This window comes from Narcine bancroftii, chromosome 5 (assembly GCF_036971445.1).
Source record: "Narcine bancroftii isolate sNarBan1 chromosome 5, sNarBan1.hap1, whole genome shotgun sequence".
Lineage (NCBI taxonomy): Eukaryota > Metazoa > Chordata > Chondrichthyes > Torpediniformes > Narcinidae > Narcine > Narcine bancroftii.
Window position 1 is genome coordinate 88812363 of NC_091473.1, and position 21609 is coordinate 88833971.

General features: G+C 40.6%; 1 protein-coding gene across 5 annotated transcripts in view; it reads left to right on the top strand.

The window, feature by feature from the left end:
- The window catches only part of pde4dip (phosphodiesterase 4D interacting protein), a 564002-nt gene that overhangs the window by 22959 nt on the left and 519434 nt on the right, over positions 1-21609 (top strand). For 4 of the 5 annotated variants that reach the window (XM_069938250.1, XM_069938253.1, XM_069938249.1 and 1 more), the window contains exon 2: positions 18495-18544. In XM_069938250.1, the coding sequence (XP_069794351.1) occupies positions 18495-18544 (50 nt within the window). Of the gene's footprint in view, positions 1-15346; positions 15742-18494; positions 18545-21609 lie in introns of those variants that run through there. The other variant, XM_069938252.1, reaches the window with a different exon arrangement.

The following is a 21609-nucleotide window of genomic DNA, read 5'->3' on the forward strand; positions in this document are numbered from 1 at the left end:
TCCCCCTGCAGTAGCCTAGTGGTGTATCACCACAATAATCTATAATGCCATGCTTTCATCAATTCTCTTGGTTACCTCCTTAAAAAAGTCGAGTTTTGCTGCCTTGTTTGAGATTCTCCCACAACATAATATGCTGGCTATTCCTTCATCAGAATTCCCTCCAGTAACTTCATGATGACTGATGTTAAGCTCACTAGCCTGTCATTCCCTGGCCTTTTTTTTAATAATAAGGCATAACATTAGCCACCCTCCTGTCTTCTAACACCTTACACATGTTCCACAGTAATGTAAATATCTCTGCCAGGGTTTCTGCAAATTTCTCCTTAGCTTCCTATAATGTCCTAGGATACGCTTCATCAGATGGTGGGCATTTTTCAACCTTTGTGTTTTAAGATCTCCAGAAATTCTGCTTCTGTAATGTGTATTCTCTTCAGGTCATTGCTATTTACATCTCTGCATTCTTCAGCTTGTCATATCACAAGCAGGTAAAGAAATTCAATCTCTATTGAAGTTTAGAAGAATGAGAGGTGATTTTTATTGAAATAAATAAGATGTTACAGGGGCATGATGATAGATGAAAAAGAAATTTTTTTGCTGAGGGGGGTGTCACGTGATGCAGTTGAGATGGGAAGTAGGAACCCAACCCTTCTGTGAAATTGATTAAATAGAGTTACTTAAACTAAGTTTAAAAAAATTCACAGTGAAGAAAAACAATATTTAAACCTTTCAAGAATGTCTCCTAAGAAAGATTATAAAAAGTTACAGGAACCTCCCGAGTCCAGCGAATAAAAGAAGAAAAGCAGGAACAGAAGCCCCTTGCACAACAGAAGCCTGGGGCTGGAGTTTGATTCACCTCCCTTCCCAACCCCCCCCCCCCCCCCCACCACCATGTAAGTGGATCGCCTTTTGGGGCAGCTAGAGGCAGTGGAGTTGAAGAAGAAGATGAAAATAGTTTGTGCATGCGCAGACAATTGTGGAAGAAGAAATGGAAGATATAAGGAATATTGGGAAAAATAGAAACTGCTACAGATGGGTGGGTTGTTGAGGAAAAAATGGATAACTAGAAAATTTCAGCAGAAGAAATAATATTAAAATTATTGGACTTAAGGAAATATTGAAGGTCAAGATCCTATTAGTTTTTTTCAAGAATCGATACCTAAAGTTTTGGGAGCCAACAATGTTGGACAGAATATTGAAAATGAAAGGACACATAGAGCCCTCATACCGGCAACCAACATCCAATCAAAAGCTGTGTTCTATATTGATCAAGTTCCTAAGACACCAAGACAGAGAAAAGATATTGATAGCAGCAGTAGAAAGAGCAAAAGCTAGAAGTGCTCGGCTTGAGATTGAAGGAAAGAATATTGTTCTATCTGGATATAAGTGCGGCATTATTGAAACGAAGATGAGAATTTAATCTGGTTAAAAGCTTCCTCTGGCAGAAAGGGTACAGATTTGTGAGGTGTCATCCAGCAAGTTTAAAGATTATCATGCCAAATGATGACAAGATTTTTTTTGGACTATAAGTATGCTGAGCAATTTGTGGAAACATTTCCGAGTATTAGATCGCAGGAATGATTAATTAAAGATAATGTTACATATAGAAGTGCAGAGCTACAGCAATCAGTTGGTACAAACAAAGGCAACATAATTTTACCAATGTGAGGATCATTCAGAAGTCTTATAAAGGCAGAAAATAACCTCTCCCTGAATTCAATGGTACTTGATCTCACACTAATGTATCTTTTTTCCCAACAGGAGGGAGTGAGGCGAGTGTGGCCAGGGTGTGATGAGTCTTTTAATATGTCGGCTGCTTTTCCAGTGGGAGATATTGATGGTCAACAGAGTTATTTGTGTAATGATCTGAGCTACGTTCGCAACTCTGTGCAGTTTCTAATGTCTTGGACAGAGCAGTTCCTGCATCACACAGAGATGTACCCTGTCTGGATACTTTCAATGGTGGATCTATAAATGTTGTTCAGGGATGCTGGTGATCACTAAATTTCATTAGGCTTCTCAGGAAGTAGAGGTGCACTTTCCTGACCATTGCATTGATGTGGAACGAGACAGGCCACTGGAGATGTTTGCTTTTGGAAACTTAAAGCTGTCTGCAACTTGCACCTCATTGCTTTTGTTGCAGACTGGAAGTCTATATTCAGCTTCTTGGTGTTGCTGATATTGAGGGAAAGGTGTTGTTACAGCACCAAGCCTCTGTCTTCCTTCTATTTCCAACTCATTGATAGAGATCTTGACTATTGCAGTGGTGACCTCTGTGAATTTATAGCTGGAGTTGGAGCTGTGTTTGGCCACACAGTCGTGGGAGTATAATACGAGTCTGTACAGTAGGGGAATACACAGCCTTGCAGGTTTCTGGAATTGAGCATAATTTGGAGCAGGTGTTAACACCAATCCTCACTGATTCATGAGCAGAGCAGGGTGTGGAGGCCAAGGTCACAGTGTTTGAGATTAGGTTGTTTTGGTGTTATTGTGTTGAAGGGAGAGCTATGATCAATGAATGATAGTCTGTCATAAGTGGCTTAGATGTGCACATGTTCCAGGACTGGGTGTAGGGCCAGGAAAGTGGCATCTGCTACAAAATGAAATAAAACACATGTAAAATAGAGTCTGGAATCAAGAGTTTCCCCAGGTTTTACTCAAGCAGATCATTTACTTTAGAAATATCATATAAACCACTGGGAGTTCACAAATTAGCATCAAGGATGGGAAAAAAAAGGGCAATCCTTTTATTACAGTATGACTGTTCAGTTAAGTTCAGGAATTAAAAGTAGAATAACTAATATAGAGGATCTGTTGCAAATGCTGCATGAGAACTCGAATATTGGAAATGAAAAGGTTATATGTTAAATTCAATTAATTAGCTCCTTCTAGGAACTGCATTTAAAATCACAGACAAAACCTGGGAAGAATCAAGGATGAAAAAGGTGTATGAATAAACATTGAAAGGATTGGTAAGTTTGACATGTACACAGATGAGGATCAGATGTTGTAAATGGTTTGTCATGTGAGTAAATTATGTGAAGTGTAAATCATATGACAATTATCCCCAGCAATGTGAGAAAAGAATTGGACAAACTTTAGGCAGAAAATGTAAGAATGATTGCCGTGAGAAGATTCTGAGGAGATACATTGGGCTATTGCCTGGGATGGAACATTTCAGTTATGGGGAGAGTCTGGATGGGCTCGGTTAGCTTTCCTTGCAGAGGAGAAGGCTGAGGGAGGATCTAATAATGATGTACATCATGGCGGGCTGCACCACAGTGGGGTACGGTTGATGTAGAACATCAGATCGGAGATCAATTGATGAAAGCTTGCAAAAAATTAGAGGACCCCAACCACCTGCACGCAGAATCTTCTTGAGATAAAGGAGTATCAGAACTAGAAACACCAGGCTGAGATACAGCTTCTTCATGACTGCTCAACAACTGTGGATCAACTATCTAACAATAACATTTTATATTTTATTATTTGTATCCAAGTACTCTGCATGTTTACCTATCTCGGCTGCACCATTTCATCAGATGCAAGGATCGACAACGAGATAGACAACAGACTCTCCAAGGCAAATAGCGCCTTTGGAAGACTACACAAAAGAGTCTGGAAAAACAACCAACTGAAAAACCTCACAAAGATTAGCGTATACAGAGCCGTTGTCATACCCACACTCCTGTTCGGCTCCGAATCATGGGTCCTCTACCGGCATCACCTACGGCTCCTAGAACGCTTCCACCAGTGTTGTCTCCGCTCCATCCTCAAAATTCATTGGAGCGACTTCATCCCTAACATCGAAGTACTCGAGATGGCAGAGGCCGACAGCATCGAGTCCATGCTGCTGAAGATCCAGCTGCGCTGGGTGGGTCACATCTCCAGAATGGAGGACCATCACCTTCCCAAGATCGTGTTATATGGCGAGCTCTCCACTGGCCACCGTGACAGAGGTGCACCAAAGAAGAGGTACAAGGACTGCCTAAAGAAATCTCTTGGTGCCTGCCACATTGACCACCGCCAATGGGCTGATATCGCCTCAAACCGTGCATCTTGGCGCCTCACAGTTCGGCGGGCAGCAACCTCCTTTGAAGAAGACCGCAGAGCCCACCTCACTGACAAAAGACAAAGGAGGAAAAACCCAACACCCAACCCCAACCAACCAATTTTCCCCTGCAACCGCTGCAACCGTGTCTGCCTGTCCCGCATCAGACTTGTCAGCCACAATCGAGCCTGCAGCTGACATGGACTTTTACCCCCTCCATAAATCTTTGTCCGCGAAGCCAAGCCAAAGAAGATGCATGTGTGTGTGCCACAATTGCTAAGTTTTTGTTTGTTTTAGCTTGCTTGTAATCTCTTGAAGCATTTTTTTTTACAACCTAGTCACTGTTCATAATCCCTCCTAGTTTTATGTCATCAGTAAAATAGAAAATATAAATTTTAGTGCATCAATCCGAATATAGTTTGTAAACAGCTGGGTTCTAAACATATCCTTGTGATATCTTACTAGTTATAGGTTGCCAATCTCTAGATATAATTTTAGCAACTTCTCCTAGAATATATGTAACCACACAATTTTTTGGATCAGGATTAGGGTTGAGCGTGGTGCCATAACTGGCTAATTACCAAAGAAATTATTTACTTGGCTGAAGTATCAAACAAGAACAATCACTAATGAAACCAATCACAGAGTCACCATTTTTATCACAAGATGGAAGAAATTTAAAATCTAATTTTGCAGGGATTGTGGCTAAAGCACATTTATGCAATAAGAAGTTAGAAATGGGATTTTAAAAAAAACTTGCTTTTTGCAACCTAACTAGTGGAGACTGAAATATGGAAAGAAATTAAGTGGATTAATTTCCCCTGAAAGTGCAAAAGAAAGGTAAAATCAAGTAAATTCTCAGCAGAAAGTTTCCTGAGTTCAAGGCATTTGACTACAATGAACAAAGATTAAAGCTCAATTTTTGGACATCCCCATCAGTGGGAATGTAACAGAGGAGCAAGAAGTACTATTTATACTGAATCCTCATTTAAAATTGCTGCTTTTAGAGATCATTTTCAAACATGCAAAATATTTAAAAACATTACTTTCTGCTAGTTTGCCTAATCAACATTTGGAATTTCTTACTCTACATACCTTGTAAACCTCTCAAGTTATCCTCTACTATGAGATTTATAGTTGTTAAAAATCAATTTTTCAGTGTCATTTAAACATTATCATAAAATTATTTTCCACTCCTGTTACTAAACCAATAAAATTGAAGGCATTCAGTGTTGCTGGGAAAGTGAGATAATTGATGTTTGCAAATGCTGTTTTCTGTATGCTTCTCTTTCTTTGAATGTTTCTTCCTTTTTTTGAATATTTTAAAAATTTCCATACTTGTAATTGATAAATTATTATACCTTGCAAAGCCGTCCTGGCCAGAGAAGAAACGAGCCTTCCGTCACGCATGCAGCCATCTTCAACGCAAACTCCGGGAGATCCAAAATGAGTGGTGGACTAGCCTCGCCAAACGAACCCAGCTCAGCGTGGACATTGGCGACTTCAGGGGTTTTTTCGAGGCTCTAAAGGCTGTGTACGGCCCCTCACCCCAAGTCCAAAACCTGCTGCACAGCTCAGACGGCAAAGTCCTCCTCAGCGACAAGATCTCCACCCTCATCCGATGGTCAGAACACTTCCAATCTCTTTTCAGTGCCAACCGCTCAGTCCAAGAATCCGCCCAGCTCCAGCTCCCTCAACAGCCCTTGAGGCTAGAGCTGGATGAGGTCCTCACCCAGGAAGAGACATATAAGGCAATTGAACAACTGAAAAGTGGCAAAGCAGCAGGTATGGATGGAATCACCCCCAGAGGTCTGGAAGGCTGGCGGTAAAACTCTGCGTGCCAAACTGCATGAGTTTTTCAAGCTCTGCTGGGACCAAGGAAAGCTGCCTCAGGACCTTCGTGATGCCATCATCATCACCCTGTACAAAAACAAAGGCGAGAAATCAGACTTCTCAAACTACAGGGGAATCACGTTGCTCTCCATTGCAGGCAAAATCTTCGCTAGGATTCTCCTAAATAGAATAATACCTAGTGTCACCGAAAATGTTCTCCCAGAATCACAGTGCGGCTTTCGCGCAAACAGAGGAACTACTGACATGGTCTTTGCCCTCGGACAGCTACAAGAAAAGTGCAGAGAACAAAACAAAGAACTCTACATCACCTTTGTTGACCTCACCAAAGCCTTCGACACCGTGAGTAGGAAAGGGCTTTGGCAAATACTAGAGCGCCTCAGATGCCCCCCAAAGTTCCTCAACATGGTTATCCAACTGCACGAAAACCAACAAAGTCGGGTCAGATACAGCAATTAGCTCTCTGAACCCTTCTCCATTAACAATGGTGTGAAGCAAGGCTGCGTTCTCGCACCAACCCTCTTTTCAATCTTCTTCAGCATGATGCTGAAACAAGCCATGAAAGACTTCAACAATGAAGACGCTGTTTACATCCGATACCGCACGGATGGCAGTCTCTTCAATTTGAGGCGCCTGCAAGCTCACACCAAGACACAAGAGAAACTTGTCCATGAACTACTCTTTGCAGACGATGCCGCTTTAGTTGCCCATTCAGAGCCAGCTCTTCAGCGCTTGACGTCTTGTTTTGTTGAAACTGCCAAAATGTTTTGCCTGGAAGTCAGCCTGAAGAAAACTGAGGTCCTCCATCAGCCAGCTCCCCACCATGACTACCAGCCCTCCCACATCTCCATCGGGCACACAAAACTCAAAACGGTCAACCAGTTTACCTATCTCGGCTGCACCATTTCATCGGATGCAAGGATTGACAACGAGATAGACAACAGACTCGCCAAGGCAAATAGCGCCTTTGGAAGACTACACAAAAGAGTCTGGAAAAACAACCAACTGAAAAACCTCACAAAGATTAGCGTATACAGAGCCGTTGTCATACCCACACTCCTGTTCAGCTCCGAATCATGGGTCCTCTACTGGTATCACCTATGGCTCCTAGAATGCTTCCACCAGCGTTGTCTCCGCTCCATCCTCAACATTCATTGGAGCGATTTCATCACCAACATCGAAGTACTCGAGATGGCAGAGGTCGACAGCATCGAATCCACGCTGCTGAAGATCCAACTGCGCTGGGAAGGTCACGTCTCCAGAATGGAGGACCATCGCCTTCCCAAGATCGTGTTATATGGCGAGCTCTCCACTGGCCACCGAGATAGAGGTGCACCAAAGAAGAGGTACAAGGACTGCCTAAAGAAATCTCTTGGTGCCTGCCTCATTGACCACTGCCAGTGGGCTGATATTGCCTCAAACCGTGCATCTTGGCGCCTCACAGTTCGGCGGGCAGCAACCTCCTTGGAAGAAGACCGCAGAGCCCACCTCACTGACAAAAGACAAAGGATGAAAAACCCAACACCCAACCCCAACCAACCAATTTTCCCTTACAACCGCTGTAACCGTGTCTGCCTGTCCCGCATAGGACTTGTCAGCCACAAACGAGCCTGCAGCTGACGTGGACATTACCCCTGCATAAATCTTCGTCCGCGAAGCCAAGCCAAAGAAATACAATAAAATAAGTATCCGAGCTGAAGAAATTTTCATTTGTTACATGACGGTTATGACCCTTCTCCTTCTCTCCGTCTCCGAACCTCTCACCCACCCTCCCCTCTTAAAGAATAATATATTTGCAAATAAATAATTATATAGTATTTTTTAAAAAAAAGAGAAAGAAATAATATAGTATCTTGGATTGCCCAGAACATTGCCCCCCCCCCCCCCACGCCAGCACACGAACTCTACAGATTTTATATGAACATTTTTATTTTAAAGAAGATTATTAACACAGGACTTAAAGAGGATGGAAGAACATTCCTACATATTTATTCCCAAAATTTGTGTATACAGGCTCCAAATTTGCAAAAATATAGAATATTTATTTTGCAAATTATATGTAATTTTCTCTAAAGGAATACAGCTTTGAATTTCTGCATTCCATCTTCCCATATCTAAATAGGAGTCTGATTTCCAAATCACTGCAGTACATTTCCTCACTATTTTAACAAATTTCCTTTGATATATTGACAATTTTACTTTGGGTCTTGTTCCTTCTATATTTCCCAATAGAAATAAATGTGGGTTTAACTTGTTCTAAAATTTTCATAAGTCCACACAGAAAGGTTTTACCTGAGGACATGAAGTTGAATGCCAAAAAGTACCTATCTCTTCACTGCACCTCAAGCATTGATCTGATATATCTGATTTCATTCTATTCAGTTTTTGTGATGTTGATGTAAAAAAAAATCAATGAATCTATAATCTTGCATTAATAGTGATTGTCATGCTATTTATTTTGAATATTTATAATTTTCCAAACTTAAACTCAGTTACCAACATTATCAGTGTCAGTTTTTAAAAAATATTTTATTATTGTTTTTTTCTCAAAAATTATACATAGTAACATTTTAAATATACAATATATTAAACTTTTTCTCACAATCACAACAAATAAAAACAAAAACAGTCCCTTCCTCTCTCCCTCCCCCAGTTCACCATCGGAGCTTACATATATTTTAAGCATATAGAGTATAGTTGGCGAAACCGTTTTTGTAAATAATTTTTATACACTTTTTTTTTGTTGCTTTTTATTACTGTATCTGGACCCCTATGTGGTCCAGGTATGGCTGCCAGCCCTTTATAAAAGTGTCATATTAATTCTTTAAGTTGTATGTGATTTTTGTTTTTTCTCCAACTTCCGTGAGTGTTATTTTTATAAATGAGGTTCTATATTTAGTCAATTTGTTGCTTATCTCCATGAAATAACCTAATAGATATAACTCCAGGTCGCCCATGGAGGTCATTCCTTTTATCCTGGTTAATTTTTCTGTGATTTCTTGCCAAAATGGCATCACTTTTGTCAATGTCAATGTTAACAGTATCAGCATTGACTACAGTTTAGATTTATCAGTTTTGTACAAAATTTTATGCAGAATTCAAGCTCTTTTCATCCCCAACCCCCACCCTCAACATTTAACACTTAGCTAACCACAATTACACACATAATTCAAGACGCTCACAACAAAGGTATAAGACACATATCAGGGTTTTATAAGTTTGTCACGACGCGGAGGCTAGTGCTCAGGCTGATTTCTTCTCTTGATTTTTCCAGGTTGGGATGGGATGGACCTCCTGCCACCACCTCCCCCCCTCCCCCCACCAATTGAGAGATAGACGGGGAAGGTAGGGCGGCGAGGCGCAATGGTCCACACTATAATCGTGCTCTAGTGGAATTTAAGTATGATTGCCAAATTTTCAAAAAAGTGTTATACTTTTTTCTTGTAAGATTGTCAAACTAACTTGACAAAGATAACCATCTTTGCTCATCAATTGTAATATTCAGATCCAACTCCCATTTCTGTCCAGATTTATACACTTCCTTTTTTAATGGTTCCTTTTTGCAATGAAAGATGTATTGAAGAAGTAAATCTTTTGGTATTTCCTTTCCTAATAAGAGTTTCCACCTCACTACAAATGGGTAATCACATTTCTAAACCTAACTTGACCCTTAAATATGCTCTCAATTGGAAATAACAGAACAAAGTGTTGCTTGGTATTCCATATTTTTTTCATCAATTGTTCAAATGACATCAATTGACCTTGCTCATAACAGTCTTCAATATTTTTAATATCCTAACTAAACAAGATAGTTAAAAAGATACAAGATGATTTTTAATCAAGAGCATCTTGGGTGATATATTTCCATTTATTCTAATTTTGTCTTTTATCTTATTACAAACAATAATCAAGTGTTTCAATAATAGTTACTCTTTAGAATACCATTTATAAATAAATTCCTCTGTTAATTTCTCTCCTTTTAACTAACTTTGTTTTGACCCATGCCAGTTTTTCTACTCCTTCAAAAAGAGAACTAAGAAATCTCTTTCAAGCTGCTTGGTAATAATACTCAAAGTTAGAGAGTTGTAAGCCTCCCGATTCATATTTTAATGTTAATCTTTCTATAGAAACTCTTAACACTTTATATTTTCAAAGAAATTTCCTTACATATATAATTGTTGAAAAAACCTATGTGCAGTAATATACCGGTAGGTAAAGATTGAAAAAGATACTGAATTATTGGAACTATATTCATCTTTATACAATTAACCTGTCCTATTAATGTTATAGATATTCATCCATTTTTTAAAAACTTCTTCAACTTTTTAAAATAATGGCAAGTAATTCAATTTATATAGATTTTTAAAATTCTTGTCTGCATGAATCTATAATTATTTAATCCCATCCTTTGACCATTTAAATTGAGTATTTCTTTGTCAATAACTATAATATCTTTCTGTAAGAGGCATAATTTCAATTTTATCCCAATTTATTTTGTCCCCAGAGATCTTACCATATTCCTCCAAATTAAAGTGTAATTTCCATAGCTAAGTCTCAGATTCTGTCAAGTATATTAAAACATCATCTGCAAATAAATTGATTTTGTGTTCTTCTTGACCAACATTAAATCCCTTAATTTCCAAATCACTCCTAATTACTTTTGCTAGTGGTTCTATAGCTAACATAAACAATGCAGAATTTAAAAGACATCCTTGTTTGCTTGATCCTGTCAGTTGAACTGAAGTAGATATTTGTCCATTAGTTACCACTTAAGCTTTGGGATCATTATGTAAGGCCTTAATCCAATTTATAAAAGTTTGACCAAATCTGAATTTGTCCAGAACCTTAAAAGTCCCATTCCAAAGCTTTTTCTGCATTTAAGACCACTTAAATATTTTCTTTTTCGTGCCAAATACTAAATAGTCTAGTGTAGCAGCTGCTAATGTTAGAGAGGTTATGCTCAAAGAAGAGACACACAGTATAGGATTGAATTCAATACTGGTTTATTGTGCTGGCATCTCTGATGTGACATGCCACCTGACTTGTGGCAATACGATCCCCTTCCTGTGATTGGTTGTTTAGTGCTATCTGGGGAGCAGCCAATCAGTGAGCCCCTTTCATTCCAGGTGTGGCTGCTTCCTTAGCTGCTTCAGACAAGCCCATCAGAGTACTGTGTGCAGTTTTGGTCACCTTATCTAAGGAAGGATGTTCTTGCAATGGAGGGAGTGCAGAGGTGATTCACCAGGCTGATACCTGGAATGGCAGGAATGACTTATGAGGAAAGATTGCGCAAATTTGGATTGTACTCCCTGGAGTTTAGAAGATTGAGAGGGGATCTCATAGAGACATATAAAATTCTGGCAGGACTGGACAGAATGGATGCAGATGGGATGTTTCTAATGATGGGAAAATCCAGAACCCGGGGCCATGGTTTGAGGATAATAGGCAAACCATTTAGGACCGAGATGAGGAGGAATTTCTTTACCCAGAGGGTGGTGAATCTGTGGAATTCATTGCCACAGAGGGCAGTAGAGGCAGGTTCATTAAATATATTTAAGAGGGAATTAGATCTATTTCTTCAGTATAAGGGTATTAAAGGTTACGGAGAGAAGGCGGGGACAGGGTACTGAACTTTAAGATCAGCCATGATCTCGTTGAATGGCGGAGCAGGCTCGAAGGGTCGAATGACCTACTCCTGCTCCTATCTTCTATGTTTCTATGTACTGCTGCTACATGCTGCTGAGTTGGGTGCCAACTTCGAAGAGCATAACCCACCTCAGCCAGCTGCGTAGGCCACGGGCTCAAAGTGTCAGGTCACCACTTGAGGCATGGTGCATTCGGCAACCCGCTGCACGACCCCCATTCCCCACCCCAGAATCGGCACTAGGCGAGACCTTGTGCTAGGGAGGTCTGCCCCTTCGGTGTGGGCGTGGGTCATGAATCAAATGGTCAGAGTTAAAGAATGCCAGCTTGAGCCAGTTCAGGGTGAAAGTCTCATTTCTCCCCCCAATATCCAAAAGACATTGTTATGAGCCCAAAGGACCCCAAAATCCAGCAGCAATAGACATTCACCAAGACAAGCAGTTATTTAAACAAAAGTTGTTTTTAATTATCTTTAAACATGAAAACAGAATCTCTATTAACTTATCTCTATTAACTTATCTCTATTAACTTATCTCTATTAACTTATCTCTATTAACTTATCTCTATTAACTTATCTCTATTAACTTATCTCTATTAACTTATCTCTATTAACTTATCTCTATTAACTTATCTCTATTAACTTATCTCTATTAACTTATCTCTATTAACTTATCTCTATTAACTTATCTCTATTAACTTATCTCTATTAACTTATCTCTATTAACTTATCTCTATTAACTTATCTCTATTAACTTATCTCTATTAACTTATCTCTATTAACTTAACTAACCTAACTTAACCCCCTTCTAATTCTAAGCGCACGTATATGTAATGTGTGCGTAAACTCATGAAAAGTTCTTTGGTTCACAGTTCAATCACACTTCTCATTCTTCCATGTTCACTGGTTGCAGGCAATTCTTATACTATGCACAGAATTTAACATGTATAAAGTCCACTCAGGATTGTTCTCGTAGGGTTTTCAGAGAGAGATTTGTTGTTTCAGGATTTCCACAACTGAGGTACCACCATTCATCTTGCTGATTAAACTTGCCCCATCAGGGTTCTCCAGATGATAAGCCATTTTTTTCAGGCTAACACAGAGTTCCTTTCTGATCCGCTTATTCAAAGAGAAACATCAGACAGATAGCTCTTCCAGCGATCTGCCACTCTGGAGATTCTGTTTCAGTTCCAACCAACTTCGGCTTGTTTCAGCTGTGATCTCTCTCTCTCTCTCTCTCTCTCTCTCTGAATGTGATTTCTTCAGTGTTTCAAATAGGATCTGTTTTAAAATCTGTATATGCATGTAACCTACTCTAATTTTACCAATTTTTCTCTCAAATACATCTACAAATATTACATCACAACATGTTGATCCGTTGTGTCGTATAACTTTGTGCAGGCCTTCGTAAAGTTTCTGTTGTGGAGGAGGTGTGCCCCGAGTCTGACAAATACATGTTTACAAGTCTCAAGTTCTTTAGGTTGGAATGTCATCCGTGAGCAGTGCTGCTTTGACATGCGGGCAAAGCGGCCACAGGGATATCATCCACAGTGTCTTTGGCTGCCAGGAATTCCCCCAGAATCATTAATGGTGCATCTTGCACCATTTATGTTGCAGAAACCTCTAGGTTCTCTTTAGGACCAGCCCAGATCCCCAGGAGTAACCACAGGAGCTCATCCACCCAATTAGGGCCATTGAGCCTGGCCATGAGAGCTGCTCTAAGGTATTGATGGAATCGCTCCACCAAATCATTGGTCTGAGGGTGGTAAGCCGTGGTATGGTGGAGCTGAGTACCCATGGCATTAGAGACATTAGATCGGAGGCCGGAGGTAAATTTGGTGCCCCTGTCAGAGGTTATATGCTCTGGAACCCTGAACCTAGCCACCCAGTTGTGCAGGAGGGCCCTGGTGCACATTTCCGTAGAGGTCTCTGGAAATGGGATTGCTTCTGGTCATCTAGTCGACCTATGTACTAGGGTCAGTAAGTAGCGTGTGACTCTGGATATTGGTAGGGTCCTCATCAGATTAATGTGGCTGAAATAGCATTGTGGCAGTTGAAATGACTGTGGGTATGGATTTTTGATGTCTGGGACCATGTACAATCCCTGGCCCACTGGCTGACATCTTTGTGGAAGACATGCCAGACAAATCGACTCTCAACCATTTTGATAGTGGGGTGTGCCAGGTTGTGTATGGTCTCGAAAATGCACCTCCTCCAGGTAGTGGGAATGATGGAACGAGGCTTACCCGTGGACATGTCGCCCAGGATGGTCTGTTCCCCAGGACCAAGCTATACAGCCTCCAACTGGAGGCCAGTAATCGCAATGTCCTTGTCCGCTGCCTGTGCTCCAGCCAAAGCCTTGTAGTCAATGCTAGATGTTGAGGTGTATACCGCCTGTAATGTGGGACGTGACAAGGCATCAGCCACCACGTTGGATTTTCCTGCAATATGGTGAAAGTCAGTAGAAAATTCTGAAATGTATGAAATGTGCCTTTGTTGCCTGGCTGACCACTGGTCGGAAATCTTAGTGAAGGGAAAGGTGAGGGGCATATGGTCTGCAAAAGTTCAAAACTTCCTGCCCTCAAGGAAGTATCTAAAATGTCTGATTGTCAAGTACAATGCCAGGAGTTCTCAATCAAAAACACTATATTTCAGTTCAGGTGCCTGCAAATGTCGACTGAAAAATGCAAGGCGTTGCCAGTGTCCACTTACCCTCTGTTCTAAGCTAAGACTCCCCCTACTGCTGTGTCAAAAGCATCCCCTGTGAGAGTGTTGGGGCATCAGCTTAAGGGTATATCAGGAGGGTGGCATTAGCCAGGACATCTTTTCTTGCTTGGAATGCATCAGATGCCTCTTGGTTCCACAAAATCATCAGGGAGAATAAAGATTTCAGGATATGAGCCACCCCTGGCAGGAATCTGTGGTAAAAATTCACCATGCCAGTGAACTCTTATAGTCCCCTTACTGTTGTAGGCTTGGGGGAATGCCTGAATGGCCTCTACCTTAGTGGTAGAGGTTAGTGGTTAGTCGGTTAATGGTTTAGCCCCATGGCAGTTGATCCTGTGACCTAAAAAGTCACTTGAGTCTTTGCCAAACTGGCGTTTTGCTGGATTAATTGTCAGGCCAAGCTCACTCAACCTGTGGCACAACTGTTTGATGTGAGCAGCGTGTTCGGCACCGTCACAGCTTGCAGTCAGAATGTCACGAGGTAGATGAACATAAACTTCAAATCTCTGCCCACAGCATCCCTGAGCCTTTGAAAGGTCTGTGCACCGTTTTGTTTTAGGCTGAAGGGCATTCTGAGGAATTCAAACAGCCCAAATAGTGTAATAATGGCAGTCTTTGCGATATCCTCAGGGTGGACAGGGATCTGATGATAGCCACGGATTGTCAATTTTGGAAAATATCCGTGCCCCCTGCAGGTTTGCAGAAAAGTCCTGAATATGGGTGATGGGACATCTATCAGGTGTTGTGGCTTCATTTATCCAGCGGTCGTCTCGCATGGTCTCCAACCCCTCCGATTCCTTTGGACCATGTGGAGGGGAAAAGCCCAGGGGTTGTTAGAGCGGCGGACAATGCCAGGATCCTCAGTTTTCAAAACTTCTTGGCAAGGTTGAGGTTATCTGGTGGGAGATGGTGTGCTCTGGCATGAAGTGGAGGGCCTTTAGTGAGTATGTGATGCCTTGCCCCATATTCTGGCTCATTGTGGTTAAAGTGTGGCATCACAATAGAGTGGAACTTGGCTAGAATCTTGGTGAATGCATTGCTTGGATGCCACTGAATATAGGTGGGGAGTGGTCAGTTTGGTGCCTTCCTGTGCAAAGATCTGAAAGGTCTTTGCATGTACTAGCCGGCGGCCCTTTATATCGACTAGGAAGGAATTGGCCCTCAGGAAGTTCCCCCGAGGAGAGGCTAGTGGATGTTTGCTAAAACAAATTGCCAAGTGAAGTGTTGGTTGCCCAAATGGAGAGGGATAGCATGGGAGTCATAAGTCCATATTGAAGAGTTATTGGCAGCCCGTAACCTGCGCCCCGCCTTCCAGTGGGGTGCATCAGAGGGGGAGGGGGGGAGGATGCTGACATCGACCCTGGTGTCAACTAGGAAGCATCGGCCTGACACTGAATCCCGGATGTGGAGAAGGGTGTTGTGTCGGCCAGCCACTAAGGACACCCAGCGTTGGTGCTTCCCGGGAACCCACAAGGTGATTTGCATTTGCAGGCCTCAGCACCCCTCGCAACACAGCTCGCCGGGGTTTGCAGGCTCCTGTCAGTCTGTCGAGCAGCCTCCTTGTAGACTGATATTGACGAAAATAGGCCATGTGGCCTAACGAAACACAGGGCTCCCTTTTTGCTGCCCAGAGCGGGTTAGCTCTGGTGGCTACCTTTCTGGTGTCTGCGAAGTACTCTTCGGCTATGGGTAGCCTGATGTCCTCAGGTAACCTCTCCAGGAAAATTTGCTCTAATAGAACACGAAGTATGGCCATCATTTCAAGGGGAGCATGTCGCTCATGAGGGCAGATGGTGCCCTGTTCCCCAAACTGTCCATATGTAGTAGATGGGCAGCGTGCTCACACCGTGAAATCCCGAAAGCTTGTGTTAGTAGCTCCTTGATGGCCTGAGACTTCCTTTGTTCTGGAGGTTTCTGGAGGAAGTCGATAATGCATGCTGCCATGTCCTGCTTGAGGGCGCCGACCACAGTCGTTGGCGGTGATATTCCATATGGCGAACTGTGCCTCGGCTTGCTGGAACCACACCCGTGGCCATGATATCCAGAAGCTGGGCAGCTTATTATTCAGGTCCACAGTGCCAGTTGGACCAGTCAGAGATCACCACTTTAGCGGCTGCTGCTGCTGGAGAGGTTATGCTCAAAGAAGAGACACACTACGGAATTGAATTCAACACTGGTTTATCATGCTGGTAGCTCTGCTTATAAAGGGCTCAGGAGCCCAACTCTGATATCGCATGCCACCTAACTTGTGGCAATGTGATCCACTTCCTGTGATTGGTTGTTTAGTGCTATCTGGGGAACAGCGAATAATTGAGCCCCTCTCATCCCCGGGTGTGGCTGCTTCCTTAGCTCCACCCGAGGGCTGCCGCTGACCAGCCCATCGGAGTGGGACGCTGCAGTCGTGTGCTGCTGAGTCGGGTGCCGACTTCAAAGAGCGTAGCCCACTTTGGTCAGCTGTGTAGGGCACAGGCTCCTGGTGTCAGGTTGCCGCTTTGGGCATGCCACATTTTCCACTGATTGTCTCTTTTTGACAAAACCTGCCTGGTCCATATTTATTAATTTTGGTAAAAATTTAGTATTTTAGCAAGAATCTTGTAATCGGCATTCAATAATTAAATAGGTCTATATTATGAAGGTTTTAAATGATCACAGTCTCTTTTTGATATTATGGTAATTATCTTTTGACAGTTGAGAAGCTTTGGGGATTATTGGATTTGTTGTTAATGAAAGAGGAAAGTTATAAATATAATCACCCCACACTGAGTATCCTAGTGAATATAATGTGACATTCCTCATGTTTTAAATCTTATAATTTGACAAGCAAGTATAAAAATATGGTGGCGGTAGAAATTCTAAATTGTGTTATGAGCGGAGCAAAGTTAAATAATAACCTTATTAAAATTTGATTACATTTGCTTCACAGAAAATTGTTGGGTTTCCTGTGGTAAGATATCCTGAAAAAGATGAACACTTTAATTAAAATTAAGATCCTGTAGTCTGTTGCGATATTAGTGGGGATTCACAGATGTAAATTAGATGAGGCTAGAAGTTATGTAATTAGGACATTCTGAAATCTTTAGATTAATTAAAATGCCCAGCCCATTATGTGATGACATAACAATTTACTCTTGAAACTCCTGTACATGGTGCAGATGTGACCCACCCCCGCACCTCTGTCTTAGCGGTCGCCAGAGCAGTCTTCCCATTCCTATGGGGACCCAAGATGGAAAGGGTCTGAAGAGTTGCCATGTACAAGTCACCAGACAATGGGGGCAAGGGCATACTCAATGTGGTATAACTTCAAGACAAGTTGGAGTAAACTCAGGCAAAAAGAAATTCAAAACAATTCTTTAAATACAGAAAATATTCTACTTCATAAAAGATAATTGATCAAAACATCGATACATAGAAAGTAGGAGAAGACAATTTGACCCTTTGGGCCTGGACCCTAATTTACTTCATCACACCTGATTATTAATATCAATGTACTCTCTGCTTTTGTTTTGCAGAAAAATCATAAAGTTTCTTCATTTTGAAGTTGGGAACGTGGTATTCTCTACACCAACTTCAAGGTGAAGAAAAATTTCAAAATTTTGCTGCTGAACAGGCACACTCCATATCCAAAGGTTGTGACTCCTGCTTCTAAACTCCCAAACATCAGGAACATCCTCCTGCATTTAATCTTTCTCATCTTGTTAACGTTTGCAAGGTTTCATTGAGATACCCTATCATCCTTTGAAGCTTTGGTGAATGTACGGTTAGTTGAACTAATATTTTCTTGTTGAGTAATTATGCAATGAATTAAAAGTGATATGATGTGGGTGTCAATAGAAATGGGATGTTTCTGACTTGTGAGGAAATTGGCTTACGGGTAGTTCTCTGGAATGGAACCTGGGGACTGACTGCATTGGCTATCTTCTCTCTCCATTTTCAGTCCTGAAGTATCAACATGAAACATCAATCATCTCCTTGTCTCCGTACATGCTGCTTAACCAAATAAGTCTTACAAGCGCAACTAGGACTTGTAACTTATTTAGAATACAGTTCTGGCAGAAAAGTGATATTTGCAGTATGAATGTATGTAACATAGATTTTTTTTTTGGCTGTTTTTAAAAAAAATATTTTTATCACAGTAGACTAATTGGCCCATGTAGTTTTAAGTAAAGCACAAAGCACTTGCTGAAAGGAAAGGACAATAACACCACAAATGTTTTCTTTGTGTTGCAGGGACAACTCCACTGAGGACAAAAGCTTACTTACTAAAAATCCTATGACAAGTAAGTAGTTATTTCTTGTGTTAAAACCAATTTTGGTTGTGAGATGCATGAAGATAAGTATTCTATTATACTTTCTGAACTTGAAAACTCATCAATCAATTGGATGCATAGGAAAGAACATCATCTTGGGTACAAATCTGCATTTCTCTCTCTCATTATTTTGTATCGCAATATGAAGTTAAAATTATTCCTTGGAAAATTGTCAGCATTATGAAAAAAATAAACTCCTGTGGCAACGGCTACTCTGCTTACTGAATAACTCCAGGTTGAGTTCAGTGAGCAAAACTGATTTATTGAGGTCTGCCTGGCTGGTCTTATGCTCCCAGCCCGGACCTGGCTGAGAATTGAGCCGTGGGCACTGACGCCGCCATGGGCTGCAGAGTGCGGGCTTTTAACCCTGGTGCCGAGGTCGGGAAGAAACCCCCAATGACACCATTTTGGCTGGCTGCCCCGCCGCGTGCGTGACGTGGGGCCGGTTCACCTGCCTGATGGCATGTTGCCACACGACATTAAATAAAAATGTGGCAGTCTACATTTAATTAACTATTGGTATTGAGTGCAAGGATCAAAAATAATTCTGGAAATATTGATAAAACCTAGTTTAGCTACAAATAGGGTAAATTAAATACAGTAAAACTCCTTGGTATCTGACATCTATGGTAATTGGTAGATGCCAGATAAGTGTATTCTCCAGTTGCATGAGACTTGCTCTTACAATGCATTAAGAATAAAGTTTAAGAGACAAAAATACTTACACTGACCAAACTTGACTTGCATGAATTTTAAGTTCTAGACCAGCAGCAATGGAAATACACCATAACAAACATTATTTTTAAAACAATAATTTTTATTACTAATTATTAATAGCACAACACCTTAACTCTAAACTTAACTCTAACTTAACCCCCTTATATGCATATATGTTAAAGCCCAAGACATTACAGTTTAAGCTTGATTCTGAAAAGATAATTTTAAACTTCAGTTTCAGAAAGCTTTTGTGTTGAAACAGTCCACTGCTGTTCAAAGCAATTGTAGAATAAATGTGAAGCATCAGACTTTTTAAAAACTCACAAATTTATTGTAGAGTTGTTTTCAAACAATTGTTTCTTTATATAAATGATTTTCCCTCTGTTGCATGGAGGTTTCAGAATCTGTGTTCCACACCATGAATCTGTCCTCTTTTCAAAGAGACTCTGAAATGACTATTTTCTTCCACGATTATTTCACAAACCCAGGCAAGGACTGAACAAAATAAGCATCTAAAAATAGTTATGCTTCAAATGCAAGATTACATTATCTTTCTTAAAAGTGATTATCTCCATGGACTCAATAAGACTCCTTTTTATTTTAAAGAGACAGTCAGAAATGGTCTTCCTCATTCAAAACCCACTTATTCTGTGCTCTCCTTTAGCATGTAACAGTAACTTTTCTGGTTACTATATCTTCAATCCTGTTTTCCCCCACAGATGGTCAACTGCTTGTTCGTTTCAAAATGCCTCTGATTCAGTAATAAGTTTCTACAAAATGTCTCATCACATGACCTCATTTCTGTCTATAAAATTCATAATGCCTTCTTCAAAAGTGTGAATCATGAGCCAACAGACTCTGGCCTGTCTGTGCAGGTCATTAAATTAAGAACTTGCTTATTTGAACAGCTCCCATCTCTCAGCACACTGTTGTTCCAGCAATTGAATGAAGCTTTCAATTTTAATTTTTATTGCTTTGTTTTTTCCAGATACTTCGATTCTGAAAATGGCTTCTCTGAGTGTAATTGTGTGTGAGCCTGTGTATCCCTGAATCCAACCCACAAAATAACTTTACTAAGACAATATAAAATATTTTATCTTTAAATATTAATATTACCACACATCCATCACAACATATAAACCTGAAAGAACTTTATTTTATTTTCAGTCACATTCTTTGAAAAAATTTAACTGTTGCTGAATCTGCAGGTTCCTCCCCCTCCATAGAGTCGTCTGAAGAATGAACAATAACATTATAGATAACATCCCCCCCCCAAGTTTACAGATAAACAGAGACTCTTTAAGTGAATCACCCCAATGGCGAGCGGCGTCAACCAGCTGTTCATCTTGTATGACACCATTGCTGTTTCACACAATTTTATTCATATAGCTGCTGTGAGCAAAGCTCGACTAAGGCACTCCATTGCCATCTTCACCAAAGTTTTACACTTTTAAACTTGCATATTTATTTTTTACCTATTATTTTATTCTTGCTTAATTTCCTTTTTTTTTAACCCGTTGCCTGAGGTCTCAAATCGTTTGAATACTGGATATTAGGTTTTTTTTACTGTACTAAGGTAGTTAATTACAGAAAACAATGCAACAATCAATTTGTATTCATGGTGCATTAGTGTGTAGCAGTGCACATAGCATGCAGGATACATTATAGTGTGACACACATTTCTATTACTTTCAAAGTTGAGAGGAATGCTGTGACATTATAATTGCCTACTGACCACCCCCATTGGAAGTGTTGAGGCAGCATCCCTCTGCAGATCTGGGTGGTGCTGGCAATGGTGCATTTATTACCCGTCCCTAATTACTTTCTTTTTAAGGTATTTTTATTGAAGTTTGCAATAATACAAAAATTAAACAATACAATTATATAATGAAACACAAATTACAAGAAAAAAGAAAAAAAACCCTGGTTAATTCAAAACCACTGTTTAATGTTGGAAAAAAAACTAACATGAGGGTATCAAATGATGGTAACTTGGAAATAGACAGACAGCACAGCATCAAAGCTTTTAACAACCCTAAAACTTTATATTGTGATATTGATAAGGCTCCTGTGTCTTTAAGAAATTATTTGAATTTTTAATGATATATCTAATTTTTCTGAACAAACAAGGCATGATATCATTTACCCATTGTGTATGGGGAGCTGGAGTATTATCTTTCCATTTAATCACAATTGCACATCTAGCTATCAATGATGTAAAAGATAAAATTCAGTTTTGCATTGAAGTTAATAAAACATTATTTTGAAGTGATTCAAAAGAGCCATTAAAAGGCAAGGTTCCAATTTAATCTTAAGAA